The sequence below is a fragment of the Empidonax traillii genome, unplaced genomic scaffold (genome assembly GCF_003031625.1).
Source record: "Empidonax traillii isolate 1590-97213 ecotype Southwest subspecies unplaced genomic scaffold, ASM303162v1 scaffold398:size1781980, whole genome shotgun sequence".
NCBI lineage: Eukaryota > Metazoa > Chordata > Aves > Passeriformes > Tyrannidae > Empidonax > Empidonax traillii.
Genome location: NW_020955591.1, coordinates 1731654 through 1755994, shown reverse-complemented (window position 1 = coordinate 1755994; position 24341 = coordinate 1731654). Strand labels below are relative to the sequence as shown.

At 45.6% G+C, this 24341-nt stretch overlaps 1 protein-coding gene and 1 non-coding gene across 3 annotated transcripts; both read right to left on the bottom strand.

Moving 5' to 3' along the window:
- Nucleotides 1-8216: 8216 nt before the first annotated feature.
- On the bottom strand, nucleotides 8217-15423 carry EIF5 (eukaryotic translation initiation factor 5). Of its 2 annotated transcripts, XM_027893582.1 has the most exons (13): nucleotides 15299-15423; nucleotides 14932-15128; nucleotides 13494-13689; nucleotides 12685-12964; nucleotides 12369-12450; nucleotides 11972-12144; nucleotides 11555-11666; nucleotides 10794-10933; nucleotides 10356-10514; nucleotides 10009-10170; nucleotides 9623-9787; nucleotides 9279-9413; nucleotides 8217-8616 (listed from the first exon to the last, which is right to left on the bottom strand). In XM_027893582.1, the coding sequence occupies exons 4-13, from the start codon at nucleotides 12754-12756 to the stop codon at nucleotides 8524-8526; spliced, it is 1293 nt and encodes a 430-aa protein (XP_027749383.1). In that variant the 5' UTR covers nucleotides 12757-12964; nucleotides 13494-13689; nucleotides 14932-15128; nucleotides 15299-15423; the 3' UTR covers nucleotides 8217-8523. The 2 variants fall into 2 exon arrangements, with proteins under 2 accessions (XP_027749383.1, XP_027749382.1); XM_027893581.1 differs by lacking the exon at nucleotides 13494-13689 and having other exon boundaries at nucleotides 14936-15128.
- On the bottom strand, nucleotides 11132-11255 carry LOC114062333. The gene has a single exon (XR_003572352.1). It is a non-coding gene; the product is annotated as a small nucleolar RNA SNORA28 (small nucleolar RNA).
- Nucleotides 15424-24341: the final 8918 nt, after the last annotated feature.

Sequence of the window (24341 nt, the reverse complement as noted above, 5' to 3'; positions counted from 1 at the left end):
GTTACATGAACCAGGGTTCTAAGAACATCCTGATGACACAGGCTGGAAGATACGAAAAAGCAAGTCCTCCCTGGGTGTAACATGGATTTACTATATACCTATGAACTGTGTGTGATGGAAAGGTGACTGCAGCTCTCCACCTCTCTCTCAAACATTTTCTTGACAGTAGTTTCAGAACAGCATTTTTCCACCACTCCCACTGCCCTGCCCTATCCCACTGCTCCCTGCTGTTTCCTTTTAGAGAGACACCTCCATCACTGCAATGACAGGGCCACCCTAGGGCAGAAGGTGACAAGGTGGCCACTGTGTCACCTCCCTGTCCCAAGGTTCCTGTGATTGTGATCCCGCTTCCCATGGTGGCTGCCATTGGGGGCAGGTGTGAGGCTAGGAATCCCCTTTCCATTCAACAAAGAGAATTTTACACTTATTCCTAAAAAATGAGCAAAAGGCAATGCAAAAAAGTGGGTGTTGGGAGAGAGACAATCAGTCCTGGTAGGTCTGTAACCAGACAGTATTCAGGAGTGTGAAAACTGGAGAGAGGGGAGGGCATTTTGGTGGTTTTTCTTTTTTTGTGTCTTTCCTTTTTTGTGTCTTTTCTTTTCTTGTCTTGTCTTTTCTTCGTCTTTTCTTTTTCTTTTTTTTCCTCTTTTTTTTCCTCTTTCTTCCTTCCCCGCCCCCAGCTTTTTTAATTATTTTTTCCTTTGCTTTTATTTTTTTGGGGGGGGCTTTGTTTTGTTTTATGCTTTCTTCATCTACCCCCCCACCCTCTCCCCATCCCGCCTCTCTTTTCCCTCCCGCCCGTTCCCGTCGTCTCCATCCCCGCCCCGGGGCCGCTCCCGGCCGGGCCGGCGCACGGGCTCCTCCCGGCGGCCACTTTGGGCTTCCTCGCCGGGACCCCGCATTCCCGGGACCCCTCATTCCCGGGATCTCCTCATTCCCGGGATCTCCTCATTCCCGGGACCCCCTCATTCCCGAACAGGCCCCCGCACTCATCCAGTGCTCGGCCCCAGCTCCCCCAGCCCGACCCCGCAGTCCGCACCAGGACCCCGCAGCCGTTCCTGCCCCAACCCCCCCGCGGCGGGGATGCCAAACCCCCCGTGCTCGGGGTTAGAGGTGGCACCCAGGCTTTGCGGCGGGTCAAAACCTGCCCCTCTGCCCTTCCCATCCCCTGCCCGGGCCGTGTCCCCGGGCGCCGCAGAGGGGCCGTGCGCGGGTGTTCTCCCGTTGGAGGGAGCGGGGCCAGTCCCGGCCGGGATCTCCCCTTGCAGCCTGGGGACTGTCGTGGGAAACGACTATTTGCTGCTGTCAAGAAACAGAATTCAGGGAGGAAAAGTGGGTCATGGAAAATTCCCAGCACTGGTGGCTCGTCTGACGTCCAGAGAAGGTCCGCAGGGCACGGACCCCTGCGTGGTGCCAGCCCTCTGACAGCTTGCAGGCGTCTCTGCGACAGACACCAAACCCCCACCGCTGACCAGCCCCGCACCAAGGCAGAGGCTTTTTAACACTGAAGCACTGCAAGTCCCGTGGGGCAGGAAAAGGAGAGTAGTCCAGGAGGAGACCTCCCCTCCAGCAGCTCCTTGCAGGTTATACCAAGTCAGCCCTGAACAGCAGCCGGCCTCTCTGATCCAGGGCTGAGAATGGGTGCCTGGGAAAGGGAGAGGACAGCGGAAGGAGCCTGTCATCCCCCATCACCCTCCGGCCTGCTGTGTGCAGGACAGGTTGGGTCATGAGTGCAGCCGCTCCTTCCCCATCCTGCACACATCTGCAGGTTTTCCTGCAGAACAGGTTTTCTGGTATTCGTGATACTGCTGCTTCTTTCTCCCAGTCCCACCCCACAGTGCTGGAAAAAAAAAAAAAAAAAAAAAAAAAAAAAAAAAAAAAAAAAAAAAAAAAAAAAAGGAACAAAGGCAGCGACAATATCATAAAAGACTGTAAAAAAAAAAAAAAAGAAAAAAAAGAAAAAAAAGAAATTGCAGCAGTTAGTGCCTTGCACTTGTGAAGCTCCACAGCTCCTCAGCGCACATCCCTGAACGCCCCCAGAAAGGCTCTTACAGCAGACAGGTACCTGCTCTCCCACTTTTCCTCCCACCAGGAACACTCAGTTCCCCTTCGATGATTCAGATAAAACCACCCCCTTGCCCAGGACAAGCCTGTTGGTGTTACCAAACAGGAAGGCCTCACTGATCACCTCTCACTCCTCACCACCTACACTCCACTGCCACTTCCACTTCCTGGCTTCCCTCTCCCTGATCTGGAGCAGGATGCTGCCGGTCATGCCCGTGGTGCTGAGCCTGACCTCCCTCGTCTCTCTCTCCTGCCCTCCCCAAGGGATGGGTCCAGAGCAGATGTTTCCCCCGGGCACCCAGACCTGGCCATGCAAAGCTGAGAGCACCTCCAGGTCCTCATGAGTGAGGGTGTTCACTGAGGCTGATTACCCATCTGCACAGCTCCAGGGGCTTCATGAGCACCTCTTGCTTCCTACAGCATTTTTTTTTTTGGCCAAAGTCAAATTGACATCTTCTGGCATCAATACTGACCAGAAGCTCGTTAGGAGGACTCATCACCCCTCCATCTTAGTCAGCATGAGGAACACACCGTTGATTAGTTCTGCCAACATATTTACTGCTTTTTATGGTGTTTTTTTCATCCCCAGCCTCAGCTTCAGCAAGTTTTGCTACTTGCTAAAAACTTTGGCACCTTCATTTGGCTGCAAGGTGAAGGTGTTCTCTGGTGATCTCCATCAGATAGGATCCAGCCTGCTTTCCTTACAAAGGTGTTTCCCTTCCATTTTTCCCTTACTGCTCCAAAACTAAGCAGGGGTTTTGCTGTTCTGGAGGTGGTGTGCTCCTGACAGCAGCCTCAGTGGATGCAGTTACCACACCATTCATCTTGTCTAAACTGATTCTTTGGATTTTGGTAAAAGTTCACCTGATAGTCAAGGATTTTTTTCCTTAAAGTTACCCCTTCTGCATTCTGGACCTTATATAGGAGTCTTTCAGCAGAATAAACAGAAACTAAAATCCAGCCAATCCTGTTCATGGAGAAGGAATGGAGAATGCAAACTCACGTATCAAACTCCTGTCAGCTGATAAATAAAAATCTAAAAAAGATTGTTTAAAATCCCATTCCTTCCCTCAAAGAGAGCAGTGTTTTCCTGTCGTTGCAGCTGTGCTCCTGCTTCTCATTTCCCCCCTCAGTGTGTCTGTCCACCATCCACAACCACCCCAAGCCCCACAGCACATTCAGCTTCTCTGGCTTTTAATACAGAATACAAGCACATGCTGAAGGAACAAAGGAAGCAGGAGACGGAAGACTTAAAATCCGAATTTCCCAGCCTCAGAGACCATATGAAAAAGACTTAAGTCTCTTTATTTATTATTTTCCTTCTTTATTTAGTCTTTTCACTCTGTTCACAATCGTATACCTGTAATTTTGTCCATAAGAGTGACAATTAATAAATAATTTATTATCAATTCCCTGGCAACACAGGGATGGCATTCTCTGGGGGAAATATACTTTCCTCATGTTTCTTTTAAAGATGTCAGGTGTCTACCTTAATTGCACAGATACAAAGGCAAACTCCTTTGACGTCAGTGCAGTTATCTGGGTTTTATTAATATCAAATAAATATAAAAAACAGTATCAAGCAAAAATTCACAGAGAATAATAAAACACCCACACAAACCTCCTGCTGAGCTGTTCCTGGTGGTGGTACTTCACTTGCAATGCATGGCTGAAGCGCCTATGGTTCTCGGACCAAAGCTCTCCTTTGCATCACCTCTTTCCCCACCTGAGAAAGAAAATATTATGCAGAAAACAGCTCCAACACCATGGTAATGGGGTGAGATTACCACGAGAAAAAACAGCACTCTCCAGCTCCAGCCTCGGAAGATGTCAGCATCCTGGGAGCAGGAACAGGCTCTGCAACCTCCTTCCCCTCCTCGCAGGTGCGGGGCTGCCTGTGTTCGAGGTCAACTCCGATACGGTGCAGCCGAGTGACCTTGGAGCTGAGCCATGTGGAAAGACCAGTGTGAGAAAGTCCTGGGAGAAGCTGTCTGGGGCTCCCCCACCTCGGCACTTCCGTGGAGGCCCTCAAAAAGCTTGCGCACCCCTGCCCAGCCATGGGCCTTGCTGATCCCAGCCTTGCCTTACTGACCCGACCTCCTGGCTTCACTCTGGGCCTGATCCTTCACAGCTGATCTGTGTGGCCAGCACTGGGAGCTAATGGCATACCATTCACAGAAACCCTGGACTCTGCTTTTTGCTGTGGCTAAAACACTGAAGAGCCTCAGCTATTGAGCAAGCAATGACTGAGGCACGTGCAAGTAGAAAAACTGACGTTAGGAAAAGATGGCTTAGAATGCTTTTTTTTGAAACAGTTCCCTCTGTTTCACTTACAATGATGGGGTGAACCTGTTTTAGTGCATTCCTAACTCAAAACACTGAAGATGTTTTTTCCTTTTGCTCTGAAAAAAATCGAGGAGTTTTAGAATTTTACTAAATTAAAAGTAGCATCTCCTGATTGCTGGGGCCATGTCCTTGATGGATGTCAGCTGCAACAGCTCTAAGGAAGCTGTGGAGATACCCTGATGTTGGTCTGCACTAGGTAAGGAAGTGACATCCTGGGAAAGCTTCTCAGTGGCCCCAGAACAGCTCCTCTCCACTTCCAGGTCAGAAGACGAACTCTGACACCTCCGTGGCAGGAAATGATCATTGACAAAGTGAAAAACATAGACAATGCCAAGAGCCTGTCAAGCACGTAAGTAATCTGAGTGGCTCCAACAACTTCATAAGCCTCAAGCTGAAATTTAGGCATGCAAACAATACAAGGCTTAAAAGAGAATTGTTTTCAAGCTGCTTTTTGTTGTCTTCACTTCCGGGTTTTCTGATCCACATCTTCATGGTTCAGTGGTGTTACCGAATGCTAAGGAGTCAACCCTCAGCAACAGCCCTCTGAGGCTTTTTGGAGTTACTAGTTTGAGAAGAAAACAGCTGCCATGATTTGGAAGAGTAACTGGGGGGTCAGCTACTTTTGTTCTATCTCTCCTTGCCATTTCCCTTCACTGCTTTCACTGGGAGCCCAGAGTTCCTGTGATCTTCATTAACACCCTGTAGCAGCCCACAAATGAAAGCACAGCTCTGTTACAGTTCACTACATTAAGTACTTTTCAGTGGCACATCTTTTCAGACACCAAGGTTCAGAACTTGCACAACTGGAATACACCCACATGCTAAGCATTATTTATTAGAGTTATAAATCAATTCTTTTAGCTCTGCGGTACATCTGGACAGCAACAAATCAACGGAGCTGTTTGATTTGGGTGGAGATTTGGATCTTCTGGCAACCCTCTTAACCCAAGGAATGGGGAAGATCTTAGCAGAGAGGAATGACAGCCTCATGATAATGCCTCACACAAACGATCCTACAGAGACAACCTCTGGGAGCATTGACCTCTGGGGAGCATCACATCGTGGTTACGTTGGTGGGGGAAGCTGCTACCACAGCAAGGGAAATAAAAAGCATTCAGCACATTCCTTCTTCCTACTGCAATTCCTTCAAATCCCTTTTCCTTATCTTTAGTGCCTTGCTCCAAGCCTGAGCTGTGCACTTTGAGGAGCAAAGAGCCTACTTTTATATAATGTGTCCTACCACATCCAGCTGGGGAAGCACTGGCCTGGTAACAACTTTTAGGCTTTCACTGATAAAAGTAAAACCAGGCAACTTTACTTCTTACGTGCACAACAGTCAGGATTTCAAACTCCATTTGAAGCCTCTGAGCCCCCTTCATCCACTCGTGATGCTGCCCTGAGCAAAGCTGTCAGCTAAGCAGCTCCCATCATGCTGGATGACGAGGAGCCGCTGCCAGAGGTTGCTGAACTGCAGGCTCCTGCAGGGAGCTGAGGGTTTGCAAAGCCAAGGATAATGGACCTGCCAAATGGCAGCGCTCACACTGAGGTTTTCAAACAGACTGTACAACACGAAGTGAGGGGAAACCACCCAATGCTGTTTCCTTTCTGGGTGCCAGGAGTCTCTCTGAAGCCTGGAGCAGGGTGCATCTAAAATCTAGGCTGCCTTTTGAAGATGGACTTGTTACTTTTCATCAGATAGCAGTGGCAATACATTTAAATGCTCATGAAACTTCTAAGTCAAGCTTCTTCCTTCCCTGAAGAAATACAAGACAAACGGTCAATTTTTATCAGCTGGTAGACTCATCAGTTAATGATCTGAGACAGAAACAGCAACGTGCATGTGAAAATAGGGTGAGAAGTGTAACTCGGGACCACGAATTTCACAGTGATGGCCTTGGTGCTTTTAGAAGCCTCCATGGTGTCTGAAATTCAGGTACCACTTTGTAATACACTTAATCTGATCCACCTGTGGGTTATTACAGACAAGAATACTTTCACTCCCTGCTTGCTCCCATCATGTTTGCTCCAAATCTACTATCATATAGCTTTGCTATGGCATCACCAGTTCACCGATCCTATGAAAAACATTTTTGGGTGGATTTATTTCGTAGTTTCCCTACTGGAAGGAACAGGTCTGTTGCTGGTCTCTACATCTTGGAGGGGGAGGGGTGGTAACCAAACAAAACCCCAGAGATTATCCCCATTGGTGACAGCCTGCAATTACGTTCAAGTCTGCTCTAAAATGGGAGTGAACACCCCCAAAACGGTACCTCAACTGTGTTGCAAGCAAGAACTCTGCTCAGAAAAGCAACGACAACTCAAACCCCTACCCATAAAAGAAGCCTAATGTACAAGCACCCACCTCCCACTGCAACAGGTACCAGGGAGGCACAATTTGAGATGTTTCATGCCCACATCACCAACCCACTCTGCTACCATGTGACTAAAACCCAGCCCGTGGACTTTTCTATAGCAGTACCAGGCAAAAGCATCAGCTTTTGAACAGCCATGCTGTGTTCAGCTGGGATTTTTTTCAGAGGATCTCAACCTTCCAGCCTGGCAGGCAAACACTTCCCAAGATGTGCTTGCAAGAGTTACATGAAGGAGGTGCGTTCCTGCACCAGGAGGAAGAGGTGTATTCCTGAGAGGGCACACAGGGATTAGTAATATGCCTTCCGTGCTTCCAACATGCATGAGAATTGACACCAGCTTAAATACCGTGGTGAACAGATTTTCTTTTAGACAGAAGCCAAGAATAAAACCTGTAATTGTGGTTTTATACTATTGCAATAAACCTCCATAAATGGTTTCACTCCATTTTTCTAGTACTGTTTGCCACAAGTGCTAGTGCCAAGTGACAGCTCACTGCCAGGACCACACACAAGTTCCTGGACTTACACCCCCCACCACAGAACAGAAAACCTGCAGCTCAAACCACCCTTGATGTAACCATCCAAACACAATCTTCACCTTTGTCTGATTTGAAGTTCTGATAAAACGATTTAACTGGAAAAAGCAGCTCGCTGTGCACTGGAACCTTGACCTCTCAAAACTGCTCATACTGAATCTAATAAAAGAGACCACAAAAAACCACACCCACTCTCTTGCCACTCTTGATGTTCCAGAGCAGAGAGCTGTGAAGGGCAACAAAAACCCTGACCCGAGCTACTCTTAGGCCAAAGCCTGTCACATATTATGTCACACTTGTTTCCTGATTTCAAAGGACCAGGTTTCTCTTTATCCTGTTTTTAGAAGAATCCCATTCCTCAACACTGGCCTTTAGGACACTCACTTCCAGAGATAAGCAGGTCAGCTTTGGGGACTTCTGCACTCAGGGGACCAGATCTCAGCCTGTCCCCAGTTCAGGCTGGAGCAGGACAAGCCTGTGCCACAGTGACGCTGACCATTTGGTGCCAGCGCACACCAACCACAGCAGTACCAGCTCCACAGCTCTAATCCTGTATTTGGAGCTGCTGAAAACCCCAGGGAAGGAAAAAAGAAACACCACCAAACCAAAACGCAACTTCTGCAGTGAACACCGGTGGAATTCTTTTAAGAAAAAAGCCTGCAAGGATCAGAATGCAGACAGCTGACTTGTCTTTTAAGAAGCTGGCAGCCACACACTGTAGATTACTCAACACCTGCTTCTTGCCCAGGTTTCAAATCTCCAGTGCTGGAACAGCCTCCAGGCTAAGGGTTTTTTTCCCTGTCTCATTCAAGAGAGCCGTTGCGTCTCCAACTTCGCAGGTTTCAGGGAGCTGTGTAAATACTTACTTGGAAAAGCAATAAGGGGGTCGAGTCACAAATGAAGATTGACCAAAACCAAATCCTTTATTTCCACAACTGTATAAATGTGCTCCAAGTATGTGTCCAACACAAGTTAGAAAAACAAAATAGAACATGCCAGTTGCAAACTAGATCAGTTCACTGACGTGCTGACTCCTTGGTATTAGGCTTAGTTACACAAGACCAGTCACAGTAAAAAGATACATTTTAGAGTACAAAGAGTAGCAGGATGTTAAGCCATTTCAGCTTGTGCACATACAAATCACACTTCTGGCAGAAAATGCAGAGAAGTTTGCATTACTATGCTGGAAGCTATGTTGCATCACTTTAAATGGCATCAATATCAATATCGTCATCTTTATTGTTTGCAGGCTTCACAGTTTCAACTTTAGGTACACTGGCAGTTGTAGAGTACACCACCTGTGGAGACAAGACACTTGCTTTTACTACAGCACCGACTGACACTAAGCACTGGACTAATTGTAAGACCTGCCCGCCCAACCACCCTCCTGTCCCTGGCCATGACCCACTTAACACGCTGCTCTGTAAGGCAGAGCTGAGCATGTGCAGCTGCAGGAAGCAGGACCTCATTCCCAAGAACAGAACTGTGTAGTACTGGCAGGAAAACAACCAAACCACCCACATGCAAAACCTGTCCCACCCACAGCCACCTAGAGTATAACTAACAGTCTTTATCTGGGCCTAAACTGTGAGGAAAATGGTCAGTTATTCATTCTTTCAGCTTTTGTAACAAACACACCCCCACTAACTCATCCAAAACTTGATGCTTTTTGCACAATTCCTCCTGTCAACCTTCTACTACTGCATGAGCTGCTACTGTGAAAGGGACCGTACCATTCCAGAGGGACAGTCTTGGGCTATCCAAATGCTCTTACAGTTAGTGCAGTGTAGCAAGAATGCTCTGACCAAGCCCTAAGAATGGAGTGTTCCTCCAGTTCCCAATGTGCACAGTAACACATCAAGGAAGCTATTTCAAATTGCACCAGGAAAAGGTTTACAAGACTTAGAAACGCAGGAACAGTGCAACGTGGAAGCTGTTGACAACGACAGGCCTTTCATACCTCTATGTTTTCATCTTCATCCTCTTCTTCATTACCGGAAGATTCTTCTTCAGCTTCCTTTAGCCATTTAATAAATGGTTCTGCTTTGACACGGATTTCTTTGGCAAGCTCCTTTGAAACATATTTCTTTGAGGCCTGAAAGACACAGAGTTTGCTTGAACACTGAGGGAGTTTACACCAGACCACACCCAAACACAGCAAGAACCCAGCTTGGAACTCCAACTTCACCCACTGCCTCAAACAGCCCATTTTTGGAAAGGTTTCTCTCTGCACAAGCTCTTACACCAGAGCAGCGAAGCCAGATGCAATAGCCAGATTCAGGTACATAACACACTATCCTTTACCTTTTCTGCCCAGCTAAGGATGACTTCTTCCTCCAGAAGATCTGCATCATACATTTCCTTTAAAATATGTGGTATTTTCGAAATAAGCTGAGACTGATGCATGGCTACTACACACTCAAAGCCATGGAGAAGGTACCTCTGAGCTTTCTTGTTGTTGTGGCAGAACTAGAGTTGTGATAAAAGCAAAAGTGATTCAATTAGCTTTTTAAATTTTTAGAACCTTGAATTACAAGGTTTACAGCAGCTCATACTATCCCTCCCAGCAGTTCTCCCCAGGTAAGGAGCAGTTTAAAAGCCAAACACTACAGTAAGTCTTCTTCCCCACAGTACCAAGCAGTTGCTGTAAAACACTCAGAACAGTGAGTGCAGAAGAAGGAATTGCTTACACGAAGGAAGTGACGTCTGTATTTTCTTATTTGTTCACGAATCTTTTCGTCAAAAAGGACTTCAGTGAGAACTAGTGGGCCCATAGCCTTTACATCCAGCCTCTCTGCTTCTGCTACAATGTCTTTGTCCGAAGTATCAATGACACCTTCTTCCTTCTTTTTCTACAGGGAAATGGGTACAGAGAGAAACATTTTAATGCCACTTGAGGTCTGTGTCAACACTCTTTGCACCCTTCCCTTCACACTGTTGGCAGAAACAGTATTTTGGTAGAAGCCTGAAGACATTGTTTTTAAGTTTCCTTACAAACATTTTATACCACTAAAGCAAACAACCTGAGAATAGTTACCTTCACAAAATCAAACAATATGTTGACTCTCTCCTCCACGGTTCTTTCCAAGTCTTCACTAAGCGTGAGGTTCTTTGCATGGTCACTGATTTCATCCATTCTACGCCTCTGGGCTTCTTCTGTTGTGTCCTCACCCCAGTCATCATCATCCTCCTCCTCCTAAAGCACGGAAGTCAAGCGAGAGATTCATAGTGTTAGTGCAGGCTTAGTAACAGGTGAAGGTAGAAATGATACCAACTTGAGAGCACTTTTACAAACCTAAAGAAAGGTTTAGAGTACAATTTGCAAGTCAAAGATCACAGAAAAAGGGCAAACATAGGATAAAAGTAGTGGAAGCTAGAAGCTAGACGTTAGTTTATAAGCCTCTCTAGGGTTACTTCAAGTGCAGTTTTACCACTCTCTATACACCCTTATCTCCCCACTTTCCCTTCTACTTACCACAACCTGTGGAGGAGTAATCTCCTCTGGTGGTGGGGGCGGAAGTGTCTCATTGCTGGACACAGAACCATTCTCTTTGTCCTTGCCTTTTCTGTTCTTCTTCTCCTTTTCTTTCTTTCCTGTACCAGTGTCACCACTTTCTGCAAGTGAATTTTAATGTTTGTTATATGAACTAGAGCAGGCTACAAAGTCCCTGCACCTCTGCCAAATCCCCATGTGGGTTTGGATGCTTTCATTAGCAGCAAGTTATGTGTGGTACTCATCCCCAAATACACCCAGGACAGATGTACATGCGGTAGGGAAACCCCTGGTTCCAGTCAGTCTTGTTTCTGACCAACATTGTCCAAGTCTATATAACAGGTGACCTCACAAAGCAGAGACCCCTGGAATAGGTTAGACTTTTCTATTTTAGCAAGCTTAAATTGCAGCAGGCAACTAGATGCTTACTACAGAGTGTTGCTTGCATAGGACATTACTGTTTTTACTTCCTACTCTTTTACTTCACAACTGCCATGAGCTACTGCTACTAAGTTGTCCTGCACAGGCAAATCCAGCTCTTCACAAACAGTTCTACTTGGGAGGACACAGGATGATGAGGGAAAAGACTAAGCACAACTTCTCCATCCTGATCTCCAAACATACTCTAGGAGTAGGCTGGAACCTTTTTACACTTCAACTAGCTGTGAGCTATTTGTTTTTCTTCTTTATTAACAGTACTCACACATAAGTTCTCTTTATTCACAGCAAGGAAAGACACTTACCAGGTGGGTTTTTGAGAATGAACGTGCAGAGTTTATGGTTTGTGTCAAGCATGCCTCGATAGCCACAGGCTTTGCAAGAGTTACCTATAGTTTGTTTCTTAGGATTGACATGCTGCAAAAAACAGAGAACAATCTTCAGTTAACATTTCCTTTACAAAACAGTTATGCACTAAAGCCTAAACCTGACTTTTACATTATCATCTCCACAGGACTAAGGCGGAAGAAGTTAGGTAGCAGCAATTTAGCTAAGCAGTTTTAAACTGTTATATATTTAAAACTTTCCCAAAGGGTGCAAGCATGTTTGTACTGCATTTTCTTTTCAGATTCAAGTCAGCTTTAAACTTTGCATCACTTGCACAAACATCTAATGAAGTGTTTCCATAGTGTCACTGTTGATACAGACAAGAGAGCACTCACCAGATCAGTTTCAGGATTCTCACACTCAGGACAGAGAACAAATTTTTTAATGAATCCATCCAACATGTCTTGCAGCTTATTCGCCTCATGAGATCCATTGACAATGTAACGGTCATTCTTAACATCAAACTGGGTCTGTGCTCCCAGCTCACAACCAAAAAATTTGGTAGGATCTGTAGACAAAGCAAACACCACCTCTCTTGTATCCTCAATGTGATTTTTAAACAGTCAGTAAATATGCTATTGCTTCTTTCTGTTCGTTATTTCACCCTGAGATAATCACATTTCTTTCTTACCAATCTTTAAAGAATGGTACTAATGCTGTATTAGCTACGTAACACTACCACTTCAAACACAAAAAGCATTAAAAAATGCTGTGTCACTCCACACTACTTACACGTTGGAGGCCGATTAAGCGCCTTTGCAACGTCAACCATGTTGACTATAACCGTCTTTATTCCATTTCCTTTGCCCTCCACCTAAGGAAAACAAATAGTGTTGTAAGTCAAGTGACTGCAACAGCCAAACCCAGTGTGTATTCCCCATTTAACTACATCGGAATTCTGCTCAGAATTGCAGCTCCTTAGTCTGGACAGAAAGGAGCCCACATCGTCCTCGCCTTTTGAGTGCCCAAGCATTATCATCATCTCACACCTCTTCCTCCTCTCAGGAGAGCAAGCAAAGTGCTTCCCACTAACGTTTAGGGAAGTTACCTTGGCAATCAGACGGGGCATTTTGTAGCGATAGAACTGATCTGAAACACTGCGGTTGACGTTGACAGACATTTTGCCTTATTAGTAGCTTTATCAATAAGATGAAGAGATCTTTGATTGCAGTTTTTTGGTATCTTCTGTCTGGAGAAGACGGGATGACATAAACGACTGCAAGAGTTCTCGGTCTCTGACATGAAAAAATTTTCGCCACTGAGGCTGTAAGGTTCTTGCTTGTATGCTATGTTTCCCCAATACAGGTACCAGTGGCTGCGCAACAGCTCTGCAAGTATTAAAAAACAGAACAAAGAATTCATTTTAGTTTAACTTGCATCAATCTGCTCTTGCTACAAACCTACCTAATGGATTATATTTAGGGTGAAAAAAAGGGAAGTACATTCTTTATGCTCTAACTTTCTTCAAACTATGGAGCTGAACACAGCAACCTTGGATTGGACTGCTAAGTAACTTATCCTTAACTACACCTACAAAGCTTTTCACCCTCTCTTAGCATGCAAAAACTAATGAACAGCTTAAGACTATTTTCTGTACAATTAACTCTTGCAGGAGTTCTGGGATCAGTAAGGAAGGGCACACTGCTTGTTTTGTTATGGAGACCCATGAATCTTGCACCATAAGGGTCATGTGGCAGGACAGAGCGAAATCAGGAGAAAGATCTGGAAATCAGATTCAAATCCCACAGCATAGCAAGAACCTATCACAACAAGCTGAAGTCTATCACAATGTTGAGAAATATCAGTAAGATGAAGCAGCAGCAATCTGTAGCCCATTATAGTTTTTACATGGCTTACCAGTTTTTGGATCGGAGTGGAAAAGAGTTGAAAATTACGTAATTCTCCCTCTCACTTATGGATTCTCATAGCAGCTTCTGTTGAGTTCTGACTTAACAGTAAGCCTGATAAAGCCTGACAGAAGTTGCTTCACTGTAGAAAGCCTAGCAATGCAGAGGTACAGAGCAGTGCAGCAGCTTTTCCAGATGATTTTTTTCTTGTGGGAAGGGGAGGGGGAGGAAGGGGAAGGAGGATGAATCCTATTATTAATGTTGCCTTAAGCAGTATTTACATATTTAAATTAACATGTGCTTCTATAATCAGATCTAAGAGTACTTAAGCCACAACTGGCTGACTACACAGGCAACCCTGACTACAGAGCATGGCTACTCTGACACGTCATCATGTTGTTATCATTAATGGCAGAAGCGCTGACACATTAAAGTAGCCTTCTTAGTATTCACGCGTAAGAGCACATCTATGATGTAACATGATCCGAGTCCCTCAGGTCAGATTTACAAGTTCTTTACAAAGGAGTAGATAGACTTGTATAAGCCTCGTGTTCTACATTAGCGCAGACGCAGTTTTACCCTTCCTCAGCAAAAGTACACCGCAGATTCCGTTTCCAACGCGAGGTTTCCTTCCCCAGGGATTTCTAAAACGAGCCACCGCGCAGCCTGACCACGCGTTTGCAGCAGCAGCTATATCGGTGACCGAGCACCCAGAACGAGCGCGGCGCTTCCCCTCCTTCCAGATCACCGCTTTTGTCTGCCGCAGGCTGAAGCTCCCTCTCCTGGTCCTTAGGACACCTCATCCCAAGCACTACCTCCCCCCATGTGCCGCGCACAGAGCAAAGAGCGGGAAGGCGAGCCCCGCTCCCTGCCGCACCAGCGCCGCGTCCCCGCCCCGCTCGTGATGAGTCATAAATGCAGCAATTAAAGCACTGAGTCAGCGCCGGGAGACACTGCGGAGGTGGGGTGGGGGTGACCCCCGGCCGCGCATGCGCCCATCGCACGGACCCCCCCCCCCCGCGGCGCGCGGGAGCTGCGCCACCGCCCCCCCGTCCCCTCACAGCCCGGGAGGCGCGGCCCCGCCGCCGCCATCTTGTCTCGTCGCATGGCGGCGGCACGAAAATAAATAAATAACTAAAAAAAAAAAAGGAAACCCCAAAGAAGCCTCACAAAACAAACAAACAAACAAACCGGCAAGTGAAGCTCTAGCGCTTTTAGGTTTGTTGGTTGGTTTTTTTGTTTTGTTTTGGTTTTTTTTAAATTGTTCCCCCCCCACCCCGTTGATCCTCTCCCCCCTCTCGTCAAGGTCCCGGACGCTTCGTTACACAAAAGCCTCTCACCATTATCCGCCGCTTACCGACAACCCGAGGCCCCAGCCCAGCCCAGTCCAAACCGCTCCCCCCAGCCTCACATCGCTGCCTTCGCCCGCCCTACGCCAGTATTAACACTCACCGTTTTCGTCCAATAAAGACATAAACCCAACGCTGCTCGCCCCGGGCTGCGACGAAGCCGATTGTGCGAGGAGAACAGGGCCGAAGGGGCGCTTATATCCAGGCGGAGAGGGAGGCGGAGGCGGACGCCGCAGCCTCCGGGTCCCGGCGTCCTGGGGCTGGCGGTATCAGCAGGGAGAGCGGCGCCGGGCAATCTGCGGGCAAGACACAATCAGGGGCATCGTTAGCGGCAGCAGCTGTGAGGGAGAGGGAGGAGGAGGAGGGGGGAGAAGAGGGAAAGGGGGGAGGGAGAGGCGGCGGCGGTGCGCAGCCGAGGCAGGAGGGGGCGGCGGACGGGACCCGGCAATGGCTGCCCCGTACTCACCTCTAGAATGTTCTCGCTCCGACTGAACAACGCCAGCGCTGGGATCAATCAGCCAGCGGAGCGCCCCGCCCACCGGCGCCGCTATTGGCTCTCCTCTCGCCTCGGAGCGGAGCTATTGGCTGGGACCTCGCCGCTCCCACTGCCTATTGGCCGAAACCGTCATCAATCAAGGCAGCCCTGGCTTCGCCTCCCGCCCCCTCCACCCTCCCCCCTGCCAGTGCCCCAAAGGACATCGCGTCAACAGCGGCTGCGTCTCGCGAGAGGCGCGGGGGGGGCTGCGCGGGCTGAGTTTGCGGAGGGGCCGAGGCTGAGGAGCCAGGGGAGTTTCTGAGGGGGCTTCTGAGGGACTGAGAGGGTTCCCAGGCCCCACCGCACCGCCCCGTGTGCCGAAAGACTTCTCTGTCCTCGTCTGCCCCTCAGGGCTGCCCTCCCTCCCGGGGAGGCGGCCGGCTGCCTGCAGGGCAGTGAGCGAATGTTTGACATCACTGTAACTATGTCACAAATGATTTAAAGCAATTAAACTTCTGAATAAGTAGTGTTTTTCCTGTACATCCGGCTTTAAGGGTGCGGGGAAGAGCCTGTTATTTAACTTCAGTGTCATAAAGTCTCGGCGATGGGCGGCTCTGAGTGCCTGGGCTGCCTCACAAAGGATGACACAACTGTATGCACGTACCCTATTCTTTATATAAAGTATTATATATAAAGTATATAAAGCCAGCCCTCTGTAGCTGAATTGGGACTCTGGGTGAAATGCGTGTTTGGATTTACATTCACGTAAAAAGCAGGAAACTTTGGCCCTTTCTTCCCTGTTACCCTTTCCCATCTTCTTCCATCTGCACTCTTGCAGTATCACAAGAACTACATATTTTGGGTATTCTAGATAGTCAATAATGTTCTGTTCAAGTGGTGAAGAACTTTTTCCTGACTTTATGAATTGATTGGTGAAGCAGCTCTCTTATCCCTTTAAACACTTCCCAGCAGAACAAGGCTCCTCGGTTCCTGTCACTGTCTTACTGAATAATGTTGTAATGGCTCTGTGGGTGTATAGAGGAGAAGAGAGGGAGTGACAATAAAACTAGTAGTGACATTAGATAATGTTATATACTCTAAATCTCTTCCTACCTGAAGTCAGTTTTGAAGCATAGGTTTCCTGGCTGACTTTGATATCACATCAATGTGATCAGTGGAAACACCCCTCCTGTTCATCTTGGAACATTTTTGGTCTGATATGCAGAAGAACTGCATTCAAATATCAAGGTGACTGATAAACAGAAATCACAAAAGCTGGGGTACCATTCTGGACACTTCCACTGGCACACAATAAGAAAAGATCTTGTTCTCTCAGCTGGAGCAATGGAGATAAATGCGTTCAGCTCGGTACTTTCTAACAAGACCCTCTTACGTGATTGCAGCTGCCCTTGTTACATGTCTCCTTTTAGCATTTGGGATAGCTGGTCTTTGTAGCCAGGACACTGTCCTCTAAAGCATCATAGAATGCTTTGGGTTGGAAGGGACCTTAAAGATCATCCAGTTTCATCCCCCCTCTATGGGCAGATACACCTTCTACCAGACCAGGTTGCTCAAAGCCCCATCCAGCCTGGCCTTGAACACTTCCAGGGATGCAGAGTCCGTCCTGTGACTTTGTCTTGGACTTCACTGTCTGCATTTGAAAAAGTAAAAAAATTCTTCAGGATATGTCATTTATCTCCTTGATAAACACACAACATTTCTGAAACGTGAACAAGACTGTCAGGGCAAAATACTGAAGCAGCTCCAAAAATATCTTGAGGGGAAAAAAGTAATAAAAAAGTTGGAGGCAAGAAAAGCACAGCAGGAAATCCTTTGCTGTGAAAATATGCCGCCCATATAACTTGCCAAATGCCTCCTGTCTGTGGCTTTAGCTCCATTTTACAGCACCTAGGGGGTTAATAAATTACAAGTGTTAAAGCATACTACTGCCAACACCACTTTAGTGAGCTGCTAAAGGGAAAGAGACCCTGGATTTGGTGCTATTTTACATAACGAATAACTCTGAACAGTTACAATTAGTAGCATAAATAAAGATTTTATATATATTTAGTATATAAATTGACATAATTTAGTTAAAGAGGTACCTTTTAAGATGGTATTTCTTCTGCAATAAGCAGGCTGCATCCAGGTGAAGTCATATGACATTCTCCTAAATTATACAAACAAGACTAAAATAGTGGATTAATGACTTCTTGGTGCCTAGTTGTTGATTTTTTTTCTCAATAGAAAATTCATTAGTATTAAATGTCAGATCTCAAATATTCTTTACTGAATCTTAATATTTACAGTTTGTTCAATTTAATATTTCATGGCTTGGACAAGATAGAAAAATCTTTTCTCTCTTCCCACTTAAAAATATCATGGTTTTATGAATCCTGAAGTTCATAGTTCACATTGCTTTTGTGACCTTCAAAATGCAGACCACTTGTGTGGTTTGCATTTTATTGGTAGAAACTAAGCAGGTTTTATATATACTTTTGTAGTCATGATGTTTGAAATGGCATTAGTAAGTCAGGTTTTGCAAGTGGTTAAATGTCTGAGAGTAGAAAGTTTTCCACAGTGGACCTTAGGGTGCATTTCCTTATCACAGAAATGTTTTGTTATTGCTCCATTCAGCCTTGAATAATCTAAGTTTGTTCTATGTTGTCTTAGTTTTTATTAGAAATAACAATCAATGCCTGTGATAATGAAGCAAAATAAAATTCTATCAAAGATCTTAATATATTTAAAATTTTTAAAAATTTGTGTTGTAGTCACGTCTTTGTATCTCTGATTGGCAGCTTTGTGTCCTGTCTGTGGTTTCCTCCTTGAGTTTGCCCTCTCTCAGTGATATGACTGGCCAATCCAGTACCTGTTCAGTAACCTTGGCCTTGGAGAATGTTTTGTCTCTGCTGTAAGCTGAATGTGTTATCTCCCAGGGACTGGTTCAGAGCTCTTGTTTTGCCCAGTGCAGGCAGGAACCCTTAGCATCTGAGTAAGGGATTCCTTGTTGTGCCATCTTCACAGTTTGGGCTGTAATTTGAGTAATTTCAGGAGATGGGAGTAGGGTCAAAATTATCTATAATTACGTAGAATAACATTGCCTTTTTTCTTTCTATCCTGGCAATGTATAGGGAAAGTTTAATTATTTACATGCCAGGTTGGAATATGCAACGTTTGGGGAAGGGTGGGTCCAAAATCCGTTGGGATTTGCACTGGACATTGATCAGTCACAAGGGCAGAGGTTAATTCTGGTTTTGCTGTTCAGGAGCTCCACAGTCACTGCTGTTCAGCACCTCACGAGTCATCTTGGGGAGACTCATTTTGTGAAATGCTTTTCTTTCCATGCTCTGTAACACCATCATTCTTGTTAGCTATTTGTGTTAGTTCAGGAGTTAGCAAACAGAGAAAAAGAAGAGATCAAGTGTATTATGTTAGATACACATGGAGCCATTATTTACGATAGTTGTTTTTATTGCTTCTTTTACTATGCAGAAATGCTAAAATCTCCCAGCTAGTGTTTGGGTGTGAGTGCCCTGAATGTGCTCGCTGTCAGCTGACAGCACGAGGCAAGCTCTGCCCCAAATCTCTTGCTGTCCTCAATAGACAGTGAGGTTCCCTCTGCCCTCCCTCTTCCAGTGTTTGTCTGCCCGTGTAAGGGAGTTGCCTCAGCAAGGAAAGGCAAACAGCTTCTCTGCAGAATATAAACTAGTGTTTGATAGCAGTGAAGTCCCTGCCTTGGAGACCTGTCTTTTCTCTGTGTGTCTCAGTAGTAGGTGGATGTGCTGGCGATAGGAATCAGGGAAGCCAGGTTTTCTCGGTTTGTCCAGACAGCAGCTTTGGCTATGGGCCTAACTGGCAGCCAGTAGCGTTATGCAGCACTCGCATGCTTGTGGTTGGCAAATCTGCCTGCTACATTTATATGGTTGCTGAAAGAAGTGGATGTGGAAGATAAGGAGTCCCTGGGAATATAGCTTCCAGCTGAGAACATGCTGTCAAAGCTACCTGCCTGTTCATTATGCCCATTAGTACCTGCTGCATTTACATTTCCCTCCTACTTGTCATAGCCGGGTTTTAGACATCACAATCTGCCTGTGTGTTAAGTTAAATGTCTCTTCCAGTACCGTTTTAGCAATTTACACTTTCATTTCCATTTCATTACAGAAATTGCTCAGGTCCTCTTCAGCTGTCATGTGCTTTGCCAACACCTCCACAGATTAATCCTCTTTCATCCTTTTCCTTTGGCTTCTGATGGTCTGGCAACCAGTGCTGTGATTATCAGTATTGATTTCCCAGCAGATGTTAACTCTAAGTAGTAAAAAAAAGTAATGAGTGTTTAGAGTTACCTATTGGCTTTCTACTTTTCCTAAGCAGAAAGTGTGGTGGCCCCTGGTACTGAGACCCTATCTCCAAACTTCCTCCCAGTCTGGGGAGACCTTGAAGATCTTAAGTGCTCTCAAAGGCCTTTTCCTGTGAGCTTGTTTTTAGGGGTCTGCACTGCTGCTGGTTGCAGCATATTTAGCTCATCTGTTCTGCTCATTTGAGGACGGAGGAGTTTCTTTGCTTTAGAGCAATACAAGGGCATTGCTGGGAAGGCTGGTGTTTGGTGGCAGTACTGAGGCCCAGCCAGGCATGATGTTTGTGCTTCTGCTGGCAGATCTGGAAGAGGGGAAGGTATTCCTGATGCTCGTGCTGAAAGGAAAGGAAAAGCTTTTTTTTGAAGGCAAAGGAAAATCTTTTCTCCAAAACGAAACCTTTGAAGATGCTGCTTGCCTGGAAGGGCAGAGCTGTGCTTTTGGAAACAGACAGAAAACATCGGGTTTTTTACCACCAAAGTCTGATTTTAAATCCCTAAAGAGTTGCCTCTCTTCCAACATTGAAGGTATTTTTCAGGGAACTACAGGTCTTGTAGTGGATAATGTTGAATTTGTACATGATGGTTGAGAATTTGCTGCTTGTTTGGTGTATTTTGCCATCAGCCCGAGAACAGCTGGTGTGAGCTTCCTAATAAAAACACAGGGATTACCTTTTGTAATGAAGCAAATAATACACGACTGGGGTGCTCTGGTGGCTTTCAGCTCAAATATTTGCATTACTAAAGTAAATTATTTGCCAAACTGAAAAACAAGGCAGGGGGAGTGGTGCTTAAAATATGAAAATAGAGGCAGAAACTTTGTCCTATGGTTTGCACATGCCAAGTGTTATGTATGCTTAGGGTATTACACAGACTAGTAGAAACGTTAAAATAGCAGATAAAACACATCGTTTCCAAGGGTGGAGTAATAAATTAGGTCTGGTTTTGACCCACAGGGATTCTTTGATGCCTAATAAAAGCTGACTAGAAGCACTAATAATGTCTCACTTTACCCATGAATGTCACTATATTTGGAATTATCTAGTGGGTTCAGGAATAGGTAAATGGGGCTGAAGAGATAGGCAGGTGCATGCACACACACAAACACACCCCACCATTGCATGAATCTTACTTGTTTAAGAAATGAGGCTAAAAATATCCTTAAATAGGAATCCAGGTCAAGCATGGTGTTGACTGTAAAATCTAGCATGATTTTATTGACCTAATGTAGACTTCTGTTTTTGAGAACGACCCAGGAGACACTGAAGGCAGAACTTTCTGACAAGGATTTTACTGCCTTGAACTGTTTCCAGAACATTTTTTTCTAAAGCTCTAAGACACACAGTTGGGCCAATGAAGGCTCAAAGGCATAGTCTACGCTGAATTTTCCCTTGAAGCTCAAGGGTGTTGTTTGAAGAAAAAAGAATCTTATCCACATTGATTGTTTTTGAGCTTTTTACTTAGTCTTCGGAAACAAGCTTTCCTAAAACAAGCCTTCTCATAGAACTGAAGTGATCTAAAAGAGATGCTAATGATGACATGATTTGTGGCTACCATGCTCACCTAGGAAACTATGGCACCAACAATTGAATTACATTATTTGGTAGTTCTAAATATTTTGGCACTGTAATTCTTTCAGAACTTGATTTTAGAATTCCAGAATGACTGTGTACATGTGAGATTCACTGGTACAAGGCATTATTCAGCACTTGGGAGTCTAATTTATGCCTATTTCACCAGTGTCCTGAACATGCCTTTTTCTTAAGCCTTATTTGCACAAGTAATTTCAAGTTCAGTAACATTTTTGCTTCAGTGCCTGATGTAGTCATGGGGCACCTGAATAAGCTGTAAGTTGTGGTTGTGCAGTTCTCCATGGATTTTATATCTGGTATGTCTTCTTTGCAGTTAAGAACACAAAGTAGTACTTCTGAAAGTTCCTCACAACCACTTGACCCTCTAAAAGATGAGCTACTTGCAGAATATGCTGGCTGTTTTGTTGCACCTCACCCACAGTTTGTTTTTAATCATTCTCATGAATGATTTACTGTTCCCTTTCTATCATGTTACTTTTTCATTGTTGCCTGCAGCAGGCAAAAAGCTTTCAGAGGGTTCTTTAGGGCTTAATGCATTGTTTGTCCTAGATATTTGGCATGACTTATTCAGAAATGCATAATAAATACACAGCTCCTCTCGTTTCTGATTGTTTGCACATTTGACGGATTAATGGATGACCAGGTGATGGATGAATTCTCTGTTCTAGACAAAGTTAGGGAGGGTGTGTGAGTGCAGGTGCGATCTAGAAGGTCATATGTAAATGTATGTGAGATCATTAAAGTCCATGGAGATGCAGTATTTTATACCAGTGGATAACGTGCCAGTTCAACTCAGAGACTTTACTTCTGAGGCATCTTTCCTGGTAGTGGCTCTGTGCACTTAGCCCTGATTATGGCCATATAGATATAATAGTTCTATCTTCAAAGATAGCTCATAAATGGTTATTTTTAATTTGCAGGTGTCCAATTCTTTTGATTAGTTGCACCTACTGTGGCTAAAGAAAGCCCTTATTTTCCCTGCTTGCTTTTCTTTTTCCTGGTGCACTGAGACAAGGGATGCTGCGACAAGGGGTTTTGATGGTTTATTCTGTCTGCTGTGAGGGTAAGTCTCTGTGTGAGTCTATGTGCTCTAAAGGATGTTTACTAGCACAGGCTAGAAAAAACTTCTTTTTATTTTATTGACAGTGAATTGTGAATCTCAGTGCCACCACTGCTCCCACAGAGACTAACAGTAAACAGCTGAGTCATATAGATGAAGCCTGAAATTTCTCCCCTCATAGATGCAAGGGAGTCCCACTGCTTTCTCTGCAGAGAGTCCTGAGCCACTGCGTTCTGTGCCCTGAAAAACGTTTGGGTGGGCAGGAGGGTGAATGGTTTGGCCCCTGCCTCTGGTTGGCACTGTGCTAATTCTGGTGCATGGGAGGCATATGCTGTGGTTTGTGCAGGCAGATTATTCGCTGCTTACTCTGTTCCTGGAGCAGCAGGGACACAGGCAAAGTCGAGGTGGGCTGCCAAGTCCCAGCCTGCTAGCTGTGTTGCTTGAGAGTCAGCACAAAACTCCTTGTCCCCTGCTATGGAGTAAACCACTCAGGTCTTCTCTTACCCTGCCAAAGGTCTTAAAGAGACAGCTCCGTAGTTTAACTTCAGGTTGTGGTAGATTTGCCTGGTTTTTGCCTGTTTGTGCTCCAGGTCTGCAAATAGTGCTGTGTTTGCTGTAGTGATTCCAATCTATGTATGTCGGCTGAGAGGTCCTTGGAAGATGCGATGGGTGTTGGGGAGGTCTGTCTCCCTGCATCTGTGAAGTCTGCAAAGGGCTGTTGCACAAGAGGCTGTGCAATATATTCTTCCAAAAATACCTGCTAATGAGAACACGTGAAACAAAGGAGAGTTACTAATCATGGGTTTCCCACAGTGGTCTCTTTCATAGGGCCGTAATTAATGACTACTTCTCAACAAATAAATAAAATATCAGATAAAATGAAGTCAAATTTGTAAGCCTTTACTCAGGACCAACTAGACTTCAGCCATTTGCTCGGAGCACTTTTGAAAGCTTGGCATGCATCACTTGCATGAGAGAGCTGCGCCAGAGCTGTGAAAAGCCATATGTCTTAACTCTTATTCTGTGTCTTTTATCTTGTCCATTTCTCACTTACATTAACTGCATTTAAAGGTTTTTAGAGGGCCTGTCATTGTGCTTCCATGCTGGTAAGGCATGGACAGACAGTATTCTGTTCTTAAATCCTGCTTTGAAAAATCTCCTCATAGTATGTCCCAGCAGAAACTCCTGTTGATTTGTCCTTTGGCTGTGGCTGGATGCCCAGTCATGGGCCAGAATCAAACTGGCTGAATACCAACACAGGGCAATTTGCAGTTCCTTGTAAGTGACTTCAGTTCATTTTGGCCATGTCTCTGCAGCATTTCCCAGAGCCAGTCATCTGCGCTTCAGCTGACCGGGGTGCAAGCTGAACTCTGACTTGCCTGGCTGAGCCTGCCAAGAAAAGCATTAGCTAAGCAGAAACAGTGTGTAGCTGGGGGCAGAGGTGAGCGTGCATTAAGTACCCACATCTTGATACAGAAAGGATGCAGCTACAATCAAAACAGGGTAAAGGGAACTGAGCAGACAGACAGCCGCCTGAGGTGACCCAGCAGTGCACGCCACGCTGCTTGCTGAGAAAGGCCTCTTTGTCTCCCTGTGTTATGCCTGCCTGATTTGAGTGAGATGCACAACAAATGCAAGAAATCCAACTGTATGGCCTTGATGACATTTTTCTGGTTTTTTTTGGCATTGCTTTGTTGTGCTTAGAAAGACCTTGAATGTGTTGTACCACAGTGTGTATCTCATCCCTAGCCAAACAGAGATATTTGTGCAGCTGGTTTGCAGTTCCCCTCTCCCTAATGTGCAGGCTAGGGAATGGAGATGGTGTCTGAATGCTGGGGCACCTTTCTATCAAGAGAATTCACTGCTGAATCACAGCTGAGGCACAGGGTGCAGAGACTCAAGCTCTTCACCTGTGTTTGGGAAGGAGTGGGGAGCAAAGGTGGGGAGGAGACCTTTAACCATCACCTACCCCTTTATCGCTGGCTGTTGTCTGCCTGATCCCATGTCATACAACATGATGGCGTTTGT

Excerpts from the sequence above, each read along its gene's own strand:
- EIF5 (XM_027893582.1), bottom strand. The coding sequence starts at position 12,756 with ATGTCTGTCAACGTCAACCGCAGTGTTTCAGATCAGTTCTATCGCTAC. Across the intron at positions 10,515-10,793 it reads TTACTCCTCCACAGGTTGTG|GAGGAGGAGGATGATGATGA; the intron begins GTAAGTAGAAGG and ends TCCGTGCTTTAG. Across the intron at positions 10,171-10,355 it reads TATTGTTTGATTTTGTGAAG|AAAAAGAAGGAAGAAGGTGT; the intron begins GTAACTATTCTC and ends ATTTCCCTGTAG.